This window comes from Telmatherina bonti (assembly GCF_933228915.1).
Source record: "Telmatherina bonti genome assembly, chromosome: 10".
In the NCBI taxonomy this organism is placed as follows: domain Eukaryota; kingdom Metazoa; phylum Chordata; class Actinopteri; order Atheriniformes; family Telmatherinidae; genus Telmatherina; species Telmatherina bonti.
In genome coordinates, this window is record NC_136628.1 from 28,732,888 (window position 1) to 28,747,378 (window position 14,491).

The 14,491-nt window shown below is 39.1% G+C and overlaps 1 protein-coding gene across 2 annotated transcripts in view; it reads left to right on the top strand.

Moving 5' to 3' along the window:
• The window catches only part of abr (ABR activator of RhoGEF and GTPase), a 118,182-nt gene that overhangs the window by 47,143 nt on the left and 56,548 nt on the right, over positions 1-14,491 (top strand). Inside the window, exons 1-3 of one of the 2 annotated variants that reach the window (XM_079247555.1) lie at positions 2,115-2,232; positions 7,223-7,321; positions 10,391-10,576. In XM_079247555.1, the coding sequence (XP_079103681.1) occupies positions 7,247-7,321; positions 10,391-10,576 (261 nt within the window). In that variant the 5' untranslated portion in view covers positions 2,115-2,232; positions 7,223-7,246. Of the gene's footprint in view, positions 1-2,114; positions 2,233-7,222; positions 7,322-10,390; positions 10,577-14,491 lie in introns of those variants that run through there. The other variant, XM_079247554.1, reaches the window with a different exon arrangement.

Genomic DNA, 14,491 nt, shown 5'->3' on the forward strand with positions numbered 1-14,491 from the left:
TCCGGTCCTCAGATCGCCCTTGCTGGACTGGTTTTTAAGTGGAAGTCATTGCAGGTTACCTAAAAATGAAATCCAACATGTGCCTTTGAGCAAACACTGACTCATAATAAGCATGAATAGCTGACTTATGGCATCATGATCCTCTGTCTAAATCTTAAGCTCATAGAATTTCCTAATTATTGTCATGTACTAGCTCTGTGTTTACTTTAATACCTCCCCTTTATTTAAAGCATTGTAACTGTATAAATATTGGTGTTCTTATTGATCCATTTTTAATAGAGGTACTCCATAAATTATTAAGCTCATTATTCAGATGTATGCTTTACATGTATTTCTGAGCCTGGCCCTGCTCATATAAATAATAATTTATCGCCATCTAATGGCCAGCGGGTGTAAGGACAGTCGAGACATTTTACGTGTGAAAAACCATTTACAGTCTCAGGATTGGAGTTACATTAACGATGAGTGACTAATACAGTCCTCCAAAATATTTTTATTAGAGCATATTCAACTCATTCCACTCTCAAAAGAACCAATAATTGTATGACTAAGTTGAGAGCAGCAATCTTGAATCTAGACTGTTGGTGCAAATGTCGTCTCCAGAGATCAGTGTGAGGTAAATGTATAGTTTTATATATTAGGTACTTAAATTTGAAAATAGTTGGTGTATTATGATATTATTCTAAGAAAGGTTCTGAGAGTTCCTGGGTTTATTTTTGGTTCTCCTCCCATATTTCCACACTTTTACATTATTATGTCTCCTTTCGCAAAAGTTCAGTAGAATAGTTGCTGTGTCTCTTGGTTAAGAAATCATCCCTGATGCTGATGAATGTTGTTAATTTCTCTCTTGTTGACCTCTGTTTCTGTTAAGTTTGCAACTTTCACCAGCAGACATGGGATTACTCAAGGCAAATGAGTGAGATCACACACTAAAGACATGTGCACCGAAGCTATTACAGAATTTTGGGTTTTTTGTTTGTGCTAAAAGAGGAAGAGGCGGTGTAATTCTTTATTTTCAATTTAAACTCACTTTATTTTTACTTTTATTGAATCTTTCTTGAGGTCTCTCAGTGTTTTCTTGCCCCCTGTTTCCTCTACTAATGACTCGTTTCATCCAGATTAATAGCTTGTAATCTTGCTGAGCTGGAAATCCAAGCCAGAAACATTAATTTACAAACTCATCCAAGTCCATGGGTTGCTACATAGGTTTGATCAACAAAAAATAACTGCAAGTTTAGTCTGTTGAAAGGGCCAAAAACAACTCCCACAAGAGTTGTACCACACAGCCAGAAGACTTTGTGTGGAATCAAAGCAAAGAGGAGAGAAGTAATGAGCGAGAACTTCCTCTGAAGCGTCAACTTCAGCTCAGAGTGAGAAGTTCTTGCAATCAGGCTTCATTCATGACCACTTCTTCAGTCGTATTCATTCATATTTCAGACTGCCTTTTTTTTTTTCCTGTAACCAGACTTTCATTTTAAAGCTTGTCCTGGTGCACATGTGTTATCTTAGAAAAGGCCAAGCTGTGCCTCTGGAGCTGCTGAACTATGTGACCTGTAATTAAAATCTGCCGTACTTTAGCTGACCCCTAGCTCAGCATCCACAGCTCCCAGCAGATCAATAAAAAGACAATGACCAAAGAAGAGAAGAGAGAAGAACGAACACGCTGGTGCGACAGAAAAACAGAGAAACTGCGTTTTTGCAATGAGGAAGTGGCTTTTTCCCGAAGAAGAGAAATAAAGAAGAGAATGAAGTAGTCGGCGTCACCGGGAGAAACGGCTGTCAAGGAAGTGGCTGGATACCATTTGCTCTAAGGGGAGGGGCGGATGTGGAGAGGGGGCAGACCTCATCGACCGAGGTGGAACAGCAGCTTGCTCACACACACACACACACACGCACATGCACTGAACACACACAAACACCAGGAAGTCCAGCAGAGGAAGGGGGTGGGGTTGTGTAGGCGGAGTCCTCTCCCTTTCTCTCTCTCTCGGTGTCCAGACGACTTGCTCCGAAGGGAAAACCCTGATGTGTCCAAGCAGGCCCTGAAGAGGGGGAATTGGAAGCTACAAGAGGAGAGGAAGAGGTGAAAGACAGAAAAAGAAAGAAGGAACCATGGAGGAGGAAGAGGAGGAGGTGCTTGGCTACTTGGACAGGGTCCTGGAGGAGGAAGAGGAGGTGTTTGAATACGGAGATGGGGAGCTGGATCCCATCACTCCGAAACATAGACAGTTCAAGGTGAGGCAGGGGCTGGACAGCTGGATGCAGGAATAATCCACCCACACATATACACAGTGGTGCGTACGCACGCGCTGCCCGAGCAGTCAGCTTATTGATAGAAAGATGCAAAGTCGTAACTGGAGTCTCGGCATGATGTGGCGTCACTATATCCTGCTCCACTATATCCTGCTCCATGTGCTTGAGAGCCATCTGTGCTGCAAAAGTGTGTGTGACAACTATTAGTATCTGATGAGGAAGCTACTTTGAAGCACATGTCTCTTCACTCAGCTGCTCTGCGAACACGACTGCTTTGCGTTTCTGAAGCGAACGTATGTTTCTGTGGTTGCATGCGAATTCCTGCCAGCTGATGAATTCATAGGAAAAAAAAAACCAAAACAACAAGGCTGCCTCATGGTGTTTTGTGCCACTAGCGGTATCAGCCTTGTTATCGCATCAAACGAGAACAGAGGTTGCAGCAATAGAAAAAGCATGTAGTGTTTTCTCTCTTGGAAAGTACACTCACAAGAGCAGGTCGCTGTGGAAAAATCCTTTCACCACTCATGTATTTCTCATCTTGCCCTCGTCACACAGGAGTTCTTTGTACAACAGGGGGAAAATATTCCTCTTCCCGTCCTTTTTTTTTCCATCTAGCTGTGACATATTTGTCACTGAAACTGAATCTCCAACACATTCTTATTTGATCTGGGGTCATCATGTCTCAGGCTGGGAAAACGCTGCACCTCTGGGATGGTATTTCAATAAACAAAAACACACAATAACTTATCTGGAAGTAGTCGTGTTAATTAAAACATATTAGCAGGGGCTCCTGCACTTTAAAGGTGTATTCCTTTGTACTGTGCTCTGTGTGAGGTTAACTTTCAGAAGTAATAAAACTAATGTTAGCCTGACAGGGTGGAGGCTCAGACAATATCCTGTCTGTAAAACTCCAGAGTGACTTAATTAAACACAGAAATTATCTTTAAAAATCAGTCTTGAAAACCTTTAGTCAGGGTAATCTTAAGCTTCATATTTTCATCTGTGGATAAACTTTCTCCGCTATAATTAATGGACAGTATGTATTGTATGATTGTCATACGTCATCACACCGTAGACACTCTATCTTCAGAGATAAAAAAAGTGTGGATGAAAATTGTGATTGGTTTAACACGATGAGGTCATGGCTTCTTCCTTGTCTTATCAGGCTACGCTTGTGTGCAAGAATCATTGCAAAGATCTGGGTGCGTTAATATTTAATCCTTCTTTCTGCCCTTATAGCTGCTCTTTGGCCCTGCTTAAAGACACATATGCGACACAAAGTTTCTTTGTGCAGTTTCCTGCTGCTATTCAGTGAATGACTGCTTTTACAGGTCTGCGGCTGTCATTAGGGGAGAATTTGTTCATTTAACGTTGAGTCTTATTACTGTTCAAGATTATCACTAAAGTAGTTTTCACACAAAATAATTATCATCATTAACTAACAAACTGAATTAAATATAATATATTGCATTTATATTGATGTTTTACAGTCATTAAATAGATTGTAAATACAGTCAGTAAAGTGCAAGATCATCTCTATAAAAGCATATGGAAGATATCAGCACCAACGCCTCATCCCAACTGTTGAGCACGGTGGTGAAGGGGTGATGGTTTGGGCCTGTTTTTGCACCCACTGGGTGTGGAGACCTTGCAGTCATTAGAACAAAGTATTCTCCAGTAAAATGTGAGGTGATCTTTCTGACAACTAATGCTTGGCTTAACTTGAGTCAGAAAGCGGAAAATGAGCCTAAGCACAGCAGCAAACTTACAACAGAATGACTTAGAAAGCAAAAAGTCAACGTCATGCAATAACTCCAAGTATGGACCTTAATCTGACTAAGATGCTGGTGTAGGATCTTAAAACAGCTAGACTGAACTCTGTCAGATTTTGTACCCCTAATGGAGGCTAATTCAGTATTTGTCTTCCATACTTTCTCTTCTCTGAGGGTCTGAATACAACCTGTGTGTTGCTAGCATGTGTAACTCTGAAGGGTGAAACGCTGTGTTTTGATCTGAAGTAAATTAAAAAGAAGAGTGGGTCAGAATTTCATGAAGATTATGCAAGAGGCTCATAGCATCATACAGAAAACGGGTACCTGAATGATTCTTGTTAAAGGTGGATTTGTATTGTAATTTATGGGATGTGCTTGCTTTTTAAATAATTCCTCTGCATTTTGGCTCAGTTTCATTAGATAAATGACTCACTGCAGCATGTAAGTTCTTTTAAACCTGGTAATGTGAAGATGATATTCATTAGTACCTGATACATAAAATGTCACTTTCTTTTTTTCACGTGACTGTATGAATTGTATGTGAGTAAGTTAGAAAGAAGACAAGCATTTTTTTTACTGGAAAAGTTTCCAGTTTGTTCAGAACTCACTGGCCCTGCAGACTCATCGAGAGTTTGGTCCCTGACAAGTTCCTCGACTTAGATGTGCCTTCTCTAATCATATGAAAGTGAAATGATGTGAGGCCCCTTCTGCCTAAACGTTAAACTCAAAGCTTTGAATCTGGCAGGGTTCATCAGCTCAAGTGAAACATTAGTAGGTCAGAGGGACAGGGTCACACAGAATATATAAGAAAGCCTTTAAGAGTCTTGCATTTTAAAAGGACCTTTTCTCCAGAGGACTGGTTTTAAATAACATCGGGTTTATATGAGAAAACTTGCAGACAGTTATGCAGAGCAGCTTTTTCTACTCTGCTGAAGTACACTGCTAAAAAAAAAAATAAAGGGAACAATAAAGTAACACGTTGTAGATCTGAATGAATAAAATATTTTTTTTTTTTACATACTTTGTTCTTTCCATAGTTGAATGTGCTGACAACAAAATCACACAAAAATTATCAATGAAAATCAAATGTATCAACCATGGAGGTCTGGATTTGGCGTTATACTTATCAAAGTGTTCAGTTATCAAAGTGGAAAAACACACTAGAGGCTGATCCAACTTTGATGTCATGTCCTTTTAAACAAGTCAAAATGAGGCTCAGTAGTGTGTGTGGTCTCCGCGTGCCTGTATGACCCCGCTACAACACCTGGGCATGCTCCTGATGAGGTGGCGGATGTTCTCCTGAGGGATCTCCTCCCAAACCTGGACTAAAGCATCCGCCAACTCCTGGACAGTCTGTGGTGCAACTTGGCGTTGGTGGATGGAGCGACATGATGTCCCAGATGTCCTCAATCGGATTCAGGTCTGGGGAACAGGCGGGCCAGTCCATAACATCAATGCCTTCGCGTTGCAGTAACTGTTGACACACTCCAGCCACATGAGGTCTAGCATTGTCTTGCATTAGGAGGAACCCAGGGCCAACCGCACCAGCATATGGTCCCACAAGGGGTCTGAGGATCTCATCTCGGTACCTAATGGCAGTCAGGCTACCTCTGGCGAACACACGGAAGGCTGTGCGGCGTTCAAAAGAAATGTCACCCCACACCACTACTGACCCGATGCCAAACCGGTCATGCTGGAGGATGTTGCAGGCAGCAGAACGTTCTCCACGGCGTCTCCAGACTCTGTCACGTCTGTCACGTGCTCAGTGTGAACCTGCTTTCATCTGTGAAGAGCACAGGGCACCAGTGGTGAAATTGCCAATCTTGGTGTTCTCTGGCAAATGCCAAACATCCTGCACGGTGTTGGGCTGTAAGCACAACCCCCACCTGTGGACGTCGGGCCCTCATACCACCCTCATGGAGTCTGTTTCTGACTGTTTGAGCAGACACATGCACATTTGTGGCCTGCTGGAGCTCATTTTGCAGGGCTCTGGCAGTGCTCCTCCTGTTCCTCCTTGCACAAGGAGGTGGTAGCGGTCCTGCTGCTGGGTTGTTGCCCTCCCACGGCCTCCAACATGTCTCCTGATGTACTGGCCTGTCTCCTGGTAGCGCCTCCATGCTCTGGAGGCTACGTTGACAGACACAGCAAACCTTCTTGCCACAGCTCACATTGATGTGCCATCCTGGATGAGCTGCACTACCTGAGCCACTTGTGTGGGTTGTAGACTCATGCTACCACTAGAGTGAAAACACCGCCAGCATTCAAAAGCGATCAAAACACCTGCCAGAAAGCATTGGAACTGAGAAGTGGTCTGTGGTCACCACCTGCAGAACCACTCCTTTATTGGGTGTGTCTTGCCAATAACCTATAATTTCCACCTGTTGTCTATTCCACCTGCACAACAGCATGTGAAATCGATTGTCAATCAGTGTTGCTTCCTAAGTGGACAGTTCCATTTCACAGAAGTGTGGTTGACTTGGAGTTACATTGTGTTGTTTAAGCACTCCCTTTATTTTTTGAGCAGTTTATATCAGCCTTTATTAATGCTGTACTTTTAAAGAATCAAGAGCTTACCAGATATGTCAATGTGTTCATATTCAGGACTATATTAATGTGACCATAATGAATATCAGCAGCAACCTATTACCAGTTTACCTTTTTTTTTTTACTTGTCAAACATATGTTTACTTTCATTTAAATGCCTTCTTATTTATTTTAATTTTAATTTAAATGTATTTTTTATTTTTATTCATTTATTTTTTTTAAATTTAGATTTAATTGACATATTATATAACTTTTTTTCTTTCTTTTTCCAAAACACAGACTAAACACATTTTTTTCTTCTTCCTGCTCTGTTTATCAACGTTACTACAGATGACTTCTCTGATATTGATGTCAAAATATAGCACCTGCCTGGAGGCCGTGGGGAAAAACCTCTCTTGTGAGGAAGCAAGCTATTAAGATGTTTTTAGATCAATGATTATTTCTGCTGCACAAGTGTTGCCTAGGTCTACATACATGCATGTGTGTGCGCATTTACCTCGTGTTTGCCTGATGTGGTAATTGTTGTGGCAACATGCAGGAAATGAGCTTGAGTCATGACATTTTAATGTGGGGTTGGTTATAAGTATGATGTTTGGTGTTTTATGTGCAACATATATATGAAAATGTTTAACAGCAAGTCTTGTTTTCTCTTGCAGGGAGACATAGAAAAGGGATTGGAGATGAAGAAACTGGTGCTGTCTGGTTTCTTGGCCAGTGAGGAGATCTACATTAACCAATTGGAGGCCCTTCTGCTGGTGAGAAACACCGACCCACACCCATGCACAAAGAAACCACAAATCAGCGGGATCCTTTAAGTGCCCTGATTGAGTGAATGCATGGAAAGGAAACAAAAAAAAAAAACAAGTTCAGCATCATGCAGCTGCCTGCATGCTGCCATTTGTCAGAATAGCTGATGCTCACACAGATAGCAGGTTGACTGTCTGTCACTGCAGTTTTCTGCAGCCTTAACTAAACATGCTTCCCCATGTTGAAACCCTGCAGTACGTCACATCCTGTCTGTTAGCCGCACGCTGCACTTTGACCAACATGCGGTCGTAAAGACATTAAACACAACATGAAGTTAAACTCAGCAGTCATTTAGCCACACAGCCTATAATAAAAGCAAACTGAAAGACAAAAAAACTAAAGAAGAGACTATTATCCAGTGAAATTATGAAAAGATTGGAGTAATACTGGCAGAAATCTGGTCTGGCACTCTGTTCCTTTAATTTGAGCCCTCAGTGATGAAACACCAACACATTATACGCTTCAGCCAATAACTTACCTCCTGTCTCCCATTTCCTCAGTCACTGAAATCATTGCAATATAGTAGGGCTGGGCGATATGACCTTTTAGTAATATCCCAATATTTTTATTCCATGTCACGATATACGATATATATCTCGATATTTACCTTAGCCTTGAATTAATGCTTTGGTGCACACAATCACATCAGCAAGATGATTTTGTGTCTCCATTAAAACATTAAAACATTGTTCATACTGCATTAAGATATGCTGATTTTAAACATTCATACCAAAAGGATGAAATTGTAACAAAGCAAAACCCAATTTATTGAACAGTTAAAGCAGTGGCAGAAACATGTCATTTTAAAACAAAATAAAGTGACTTTGCATGATGTAATAAATGCAATGTATGAAAATAGGTGCTCTACGGGGTGACTTTTCAAATGATGAACTATTATAAGGCTTTGCTTTATGGATACGTCTTTGAGTTGTCGTGTATTTTTTTTAATCGCAGAGTTTAGCGTAGAAATCAGTCTTATAATACAGGCAGAATGTCCTCGTATCGTCTCCAATAAACTGCTTCAGTCAGCTTTTAATTCAGGATTTGATTCCCACTGCTTTCTGTACTTTCTAGAGACATGACGAGCTTGATAAATATGCTTGTGTCGCACACACAGTGGATGAGGCGAGTAAGTGACAGAGGCTATGAATGTAATCAAATAGAATTAATTTTTTTTGTGTGACGTGAAAAACTTTGTAATTTACGTCCCACTCTGTAATCCAGAGCGGGATCAGTGGCGGATTTGGCTGTTCATTGTGACTGTAGGTGGAGTCGCGCAGGTGTCCTCTCTGCTCCTCTGACTGGCTGCAGCTGCAGCCGGAGCGACTGAGTGCTTTAGGACGGGGAGAGACTCTCGTTCTGACAATAACTTTACAATATGCGCTTTAAAGTCAGTCGCCAAAACACCAGGAAAGTCTCCAATAACTCCTGTAAAAGTTGCTAGATTTGCCGCTAGTCGCTTTTCACAAAAAGTTGCCAAATTTAGCGAGAAAGTGGCTACATGCTGCCTCTCATGACGTAGCATGTAGCTCACGTTTTGTACGTAACTAGGTGCGCTTCCTTTAACTCTCTGTGCAAAGCGGTGCAGAGTCGAGGAGGAGTGAGAAAACCCTGCCCACAGCTAAAAACAACTGCGTGACAACAGGATACTCGAAAATGACAAATATAGGCATTTTCTATATTCGCACAGGGGACTAGCCAGGATATCTCGAGTATATTCGATATATCGCCCAGCCTTACGATATAGTCTAAAGTGCACATCATAGTCATTCTTCACTTTTTTTGTAGCTTCAGTTTCTCTTTGTAAGGTTTTCTAACACTGTTATCATCTCTGTGACATATAATGCTTGGAAATGTTATAATAGCAAGCGGGAGTCTTGTTAATATGAAATACTTTGTCTTGAAGACAACAAGTGTGTTGTGTTTGATGCCTGAAATACAAAAATCAGATAACCCTCTATTTTATTTTACCAATATCTGTGAAAAAATGACAATTTCTAAGGACATATGTTGTATATGTGCTTTAGTTTCCCTTTAAAGAAACCATTCATATAAATGCAGCAGGCTTACAGCTTGGTAATAGCTATAGTACATCATTGTACCCCTTAAAAACGAGATGATGCTTCTCAAGTGGTTATCCTCCAAATAAATTTTAATTTTCAATAGTACTTGTGCTGTTCTCCTGGTTAACCCTAGAACACTTATGTACAATAAGTTGCAAGTTAAAATTCAATGTAGCATTGGTGAACATCACACCCAGCCTTGGTGTTCTAGGGTTAAATAAAGCTTCCTAATTTATACAATAAGAAAAATAGTTAACTTATTACAGTGAATCCGGGAAATACGGTAATCTATTGTCGTGTAGCTTTACAAAAGTCTTCCTTCTTCATGATCACTGCTTGTAATGGACATTGGACTCAGTTGGATTTGTTGGAAATGTGATAAACATAAAATAAACTAATAAACTTATTTTATTTAGGGCAGTGATGATTCAGAAGGGGGACAAGAGTGCATATCCATCCATCTGTGTAACATGTCTGTTACAGCTGCTTTGGCATCATATGCAGCATCGGAGGGGGTGTGAAGTGTGCATATGCAGCTATTGTCACTGCTTTTAGAAATGGGCCAGCTTGTCTGTTGCCCTGCTATCAGAGTGAGGCTGACTCATCGTTAGCTGAGGAGAAGTGACGTCAAAGTCTTTGTGTTTTTCTGTAAACCAGAACCTCTCCCTCCCCGCCCACCATGACCATTCTGCACATCTTAATGATCAGATGAGTTGGCGGACTGTATGCCCCTGTTCAGACACCCAACTGTGAAAAAATGGAGCTAAGATTATACTCCAATCACTGGCGAACACTTGACAAACTTCAGGCAAATTTTCTCTAAGTTATACTCAAAGCCGACACTGAAATCGAACATGAATTCAACACTTCTTTTTAAATCCACAAAGCGGGGTATTTATTTACCATAGAAAGTTCTTCATTGATTTCTTCTCACTCTGTCTGTTGCCTCTGCAGCCCATGCGGCCCTTGAGAGCCACAGCATCAACATCCCAGCCCGTCCTGACCATCCAGCAGGTAGACACCATCTTCTACAAAATCCAGGACATCTTTGAGATCCACAAAGAGTTCTACGACACTCTCTTACCCAGTATACAGCAGTGGGACGAGAAGGTCACTGTGGGACATTTATTCCAGAAGCTGGTGAGTCTGACGTGGCCAAAGAAATTACAGTATAAGTCTTTCTTCTCTTTTCCTTCCTCCTCTGTTGTTGGCTGTGAAAAGGAGAACTGCCAGACCTGTGAATCACTTGTCACTAAATTTGACAATGTGTTTATGTGCAGTCTATTTCCAACCTGAAATCATGAGTATTAATGTTTAAGCATTTAGTCATATTTGCTGTTGATTTTAGTACTGAAAGAGACCTCTCATTAGACAAAGTAGCATCATTGTGAATGTGGACATCTGTGTGTTAACTTAGCAGTGGCTCTAAGCCTCCACTAATTTGTAAGATCTGTATTTTTAGATTTGCTGTGGTGTATAACGTAATTCGAAAAAGCTTTTTACTTATTACTGTGGATGTGCATGTACAACACAGTGTGTGTGTGTGTGTGTGTGTGTGTGTGTGTGTGGCATGCTGTCTAGAGACTGATGCAACATGCTGTAATAGAAACTTTCAATGGAACTGTCAGAAACTAGACTTAAAGTAAGAAACACTGATCCAAATAGACATTTGTTCTATGAGACCCCTGAATGCACAGTAAAATCCAGAGCCAGTCGCCCATAAAACTTGTCAACCTCAGCAGCCTTTTGTACACAGCTTCACTGTAACCTGGTGTGTAGTGAGCAGTGTGGTGCTGTTATGACTAAAATAAATGTGCTCCATTAGTTCACCCTGAGTACTTCCCATCAAGAGCAAGCAGAAGCTGAATATAGTGGTTTTTCTCAACTGGAAACTCTTTGTACAAACAAATCCTCCGTTTAAAAACCATGGTGGCAAAACGCTGAAGGTTCCTTGCACCACAAAGTAAAACAGGATTTTTCTCTGAAACGGAAACACTGGGCAAAAAGAAGTTCAGACAATCACAGAAAACAGCTGTTGTAACATCAAAACCATCAAGAGTCACAACTGATTCACCAACGGAGACAATTGTGGGTGTGGTATGGTATGGTATGATATGGTATATGGAATGGTATGGTGTATGGTATAGTATTGTATATGGTATGGTTTAGGATATGGTATGGTGTATGAAATGGTATGATATATGGAATGGTGTGATAAGGTGTATGGTATGGTATTTGGAATGGTATGGTATATGGAATTTTATGGTATAGGTTATGGTATGGTATAGGATATGGTATGGTGTATGGAATAGTATGATATTTAGAATGGTATGGTATAGTTTATGGTATGGTGTATGAAATGGTATGATATATGGAATGGTGTGGTGTATATTACGGTATATGGAATGGTATGGTATATGGAATTGTAAGGGATATGGTATGGTATAGGATATATGGTATGGTGTATGAAATGGTATCGTATATGGAATTGTATGGTGTATAGTATGGTAAAGGATATTGTATGGTGTATGTTATGGTATATATGGAATGGTATGGTATATGGTATAGGATATAGTATAGTGTATGAAATGGTATGACATATGGAATGGTGTGGTATGGTGTAATGGTATATGGAATTGTATGGTATAGAATATTGTATGGTGTATGTTATGGTATATGGAATGGTATATGGAATGGTATGGTATAGTTTATGGCACGGTGTGGTATGGTGTATGAAATGGTATGATAGAAAACAGCTGTTGTAACATCAAATGATATGGTAGCGCAGCGTATTATATCGTGTTGTATATCCGATTGTATTGTAAAAGTGTAATTATTGTGACTTTTCCACTCTCATTCTGTAAATTGGTTCGATTACGGTGATAAATTGCTTGTAAATCTTTTACCAGCACCTTTCCACAGTTTTTAAACTATTTTATTTAGCATTTACTTTTAACATGTTTTATCATTTTCACTTTCTTCATGAACTTTTTTTTAATATTGGCTCATTTTATTCATACAGATCTTTTCAATTCCATTTTTCAAGTGTCCTATTTCATCCTATTTTATTTAAAATTTTTTATTTTTCATAATTTTATTTGTTTAGTTGATTTTATTTTTATATCTTCACATCTGTTATTTGAATTTTTTTTTTTTGGTAAATCAAAGCACTTTGTATGGATTTTTTTTTTTGTCCATAAAGTGCTTTACAAATAAAGTTTGATTGATTGATTGATAGATTGATTGTTAAGAACTTTTGGAATATTTTCCTATTTGCTGTTATGGAACCTGATTAAAACTTTGCCCACTTATATTAGATAGTCTTTCAGGCTCTTTTAATCAGCAGCTTATCCACAGTAATTTGATCAGTTTGAATCATATGTTAGATGTCAACTGCGATTTTAGCATCTTTTCAGAATATTAGATGCAAAGTTATAAAAATTTTTTTGCTCCTTTGGCTTCTGATTAAGTGTTGATTCTCTTGGCTGCAAGCTTTGATTTGGTGTCCTCTTTATTTTTTTTGTTTGTTTATTAAATTAATAAAACCATGATTAAAATATGAAGTTTGCACCTGCATGACAGATGCGATCTTAACATGACAAAAATGTGCGGCAGTACTGCTGCAAAAATTTTGTTGTAGGACTATGACCATGATTTTGTTTTAATGTTCAAAATAGATACAAACACATTCAATTCTTGCACAGAAGTCTTGATTCTTACTGGGCTGTAAAAAATAAACGTCATTTTCATGTTATGATTATGAAGAACATTGTTGGCGTATTCCATTATTAAAGAAAGATGCATGTGATGTTGATCATCTTTCAGATTTGGTTTGCAGTTTCCTAGATGACAAAGCCAGAACAGTCATAATTTATTAAACTTTCCAACCTGAGTGACTGATAATCCGCTTAAATACTTGCTTTATTTAAGATTCTGTTGTTTAATCAGACCTTAGTGAAGAAATGACAGTCTAACTGAGAGCTCTCTATGAGCTGATGTTTAACAGTGTAACAAATTATATAAATATCTTTGGACTTTGAAGAACTTCCTCTCGACAACACTCCTCCGCTGTGGGAATCACAGGAGTCGCGCTACCAAGTGTCACAGAATCGAGTAGTCATCAGCTCCCATCTGTGCTGGGTAAATGTGCGTATATGAGCACCTCGTGCGGCAGCAAAACATTTAGTCAGAGTGGCAGCGTGAGAGTACAGATGGCTGTGTAATTAGCTGGTCTACCCACTACTGTTTCTTGTCAGCAGCATAAAGGCCACTGGAGCAACACGGAGATGAATATGAAAAAGGGCACAAAGTGGAAAAAAAGACACCCGCTGTTCCCAGTTTTCTCACCTTTTTTCAAACAAGGGAAGGGCTCACCTGCAGCCTGTGGCTATGTTCAATTTATTTATGTGTCTACAGGCAGAAAGTTGGTGAAGATTCACGATGATTGAGAATAGTTTTAGATGGGCTTTTGGCATTATGCAAATAATAGGGCTGCGACGATATGCTTTTGTCTCTATTTGATTTGATTCCGATTTTTTTTTATATTGCTGATTTTTGTAGATTAAAAACAAAAGAAAAAATGTACAAAACTTTTTTTTTGCTCATTTTTCTTAATTTCACTTAAGAAAAAACAACACAGTAGCCAGATGATCATTCTGCTGCTAAAATGCCTAAGAACACAAGTAAAATTATCAATAAAAACGATAAAAATGACAAAAAATTTATGATGAATTATTTGATTTGTTTGAAAAAAAAAAAAAGAAGTATTTTTTTAATACAAAAAAAAAAACGATTTTAGAATTGTAAAGATAAAAAAAAAAAATCGCAATTTTTTTTATTCGATTGCCCACCCCTAGTATATAATAGTAATGATTAAAAAAAATAAAAAAATCAACCACTTCCTCAAAGACATGACTTTATCTTTTGATAATCCTCATTATTTTTTTTTCAAATAAAAATATTAAATGAATAATTAAATAAACAAACAAAGGTAATTCCAAATAGTAACTGTAAAACCAGTCATTACATTATTACAAGTGTGATAATTCCTGCTTC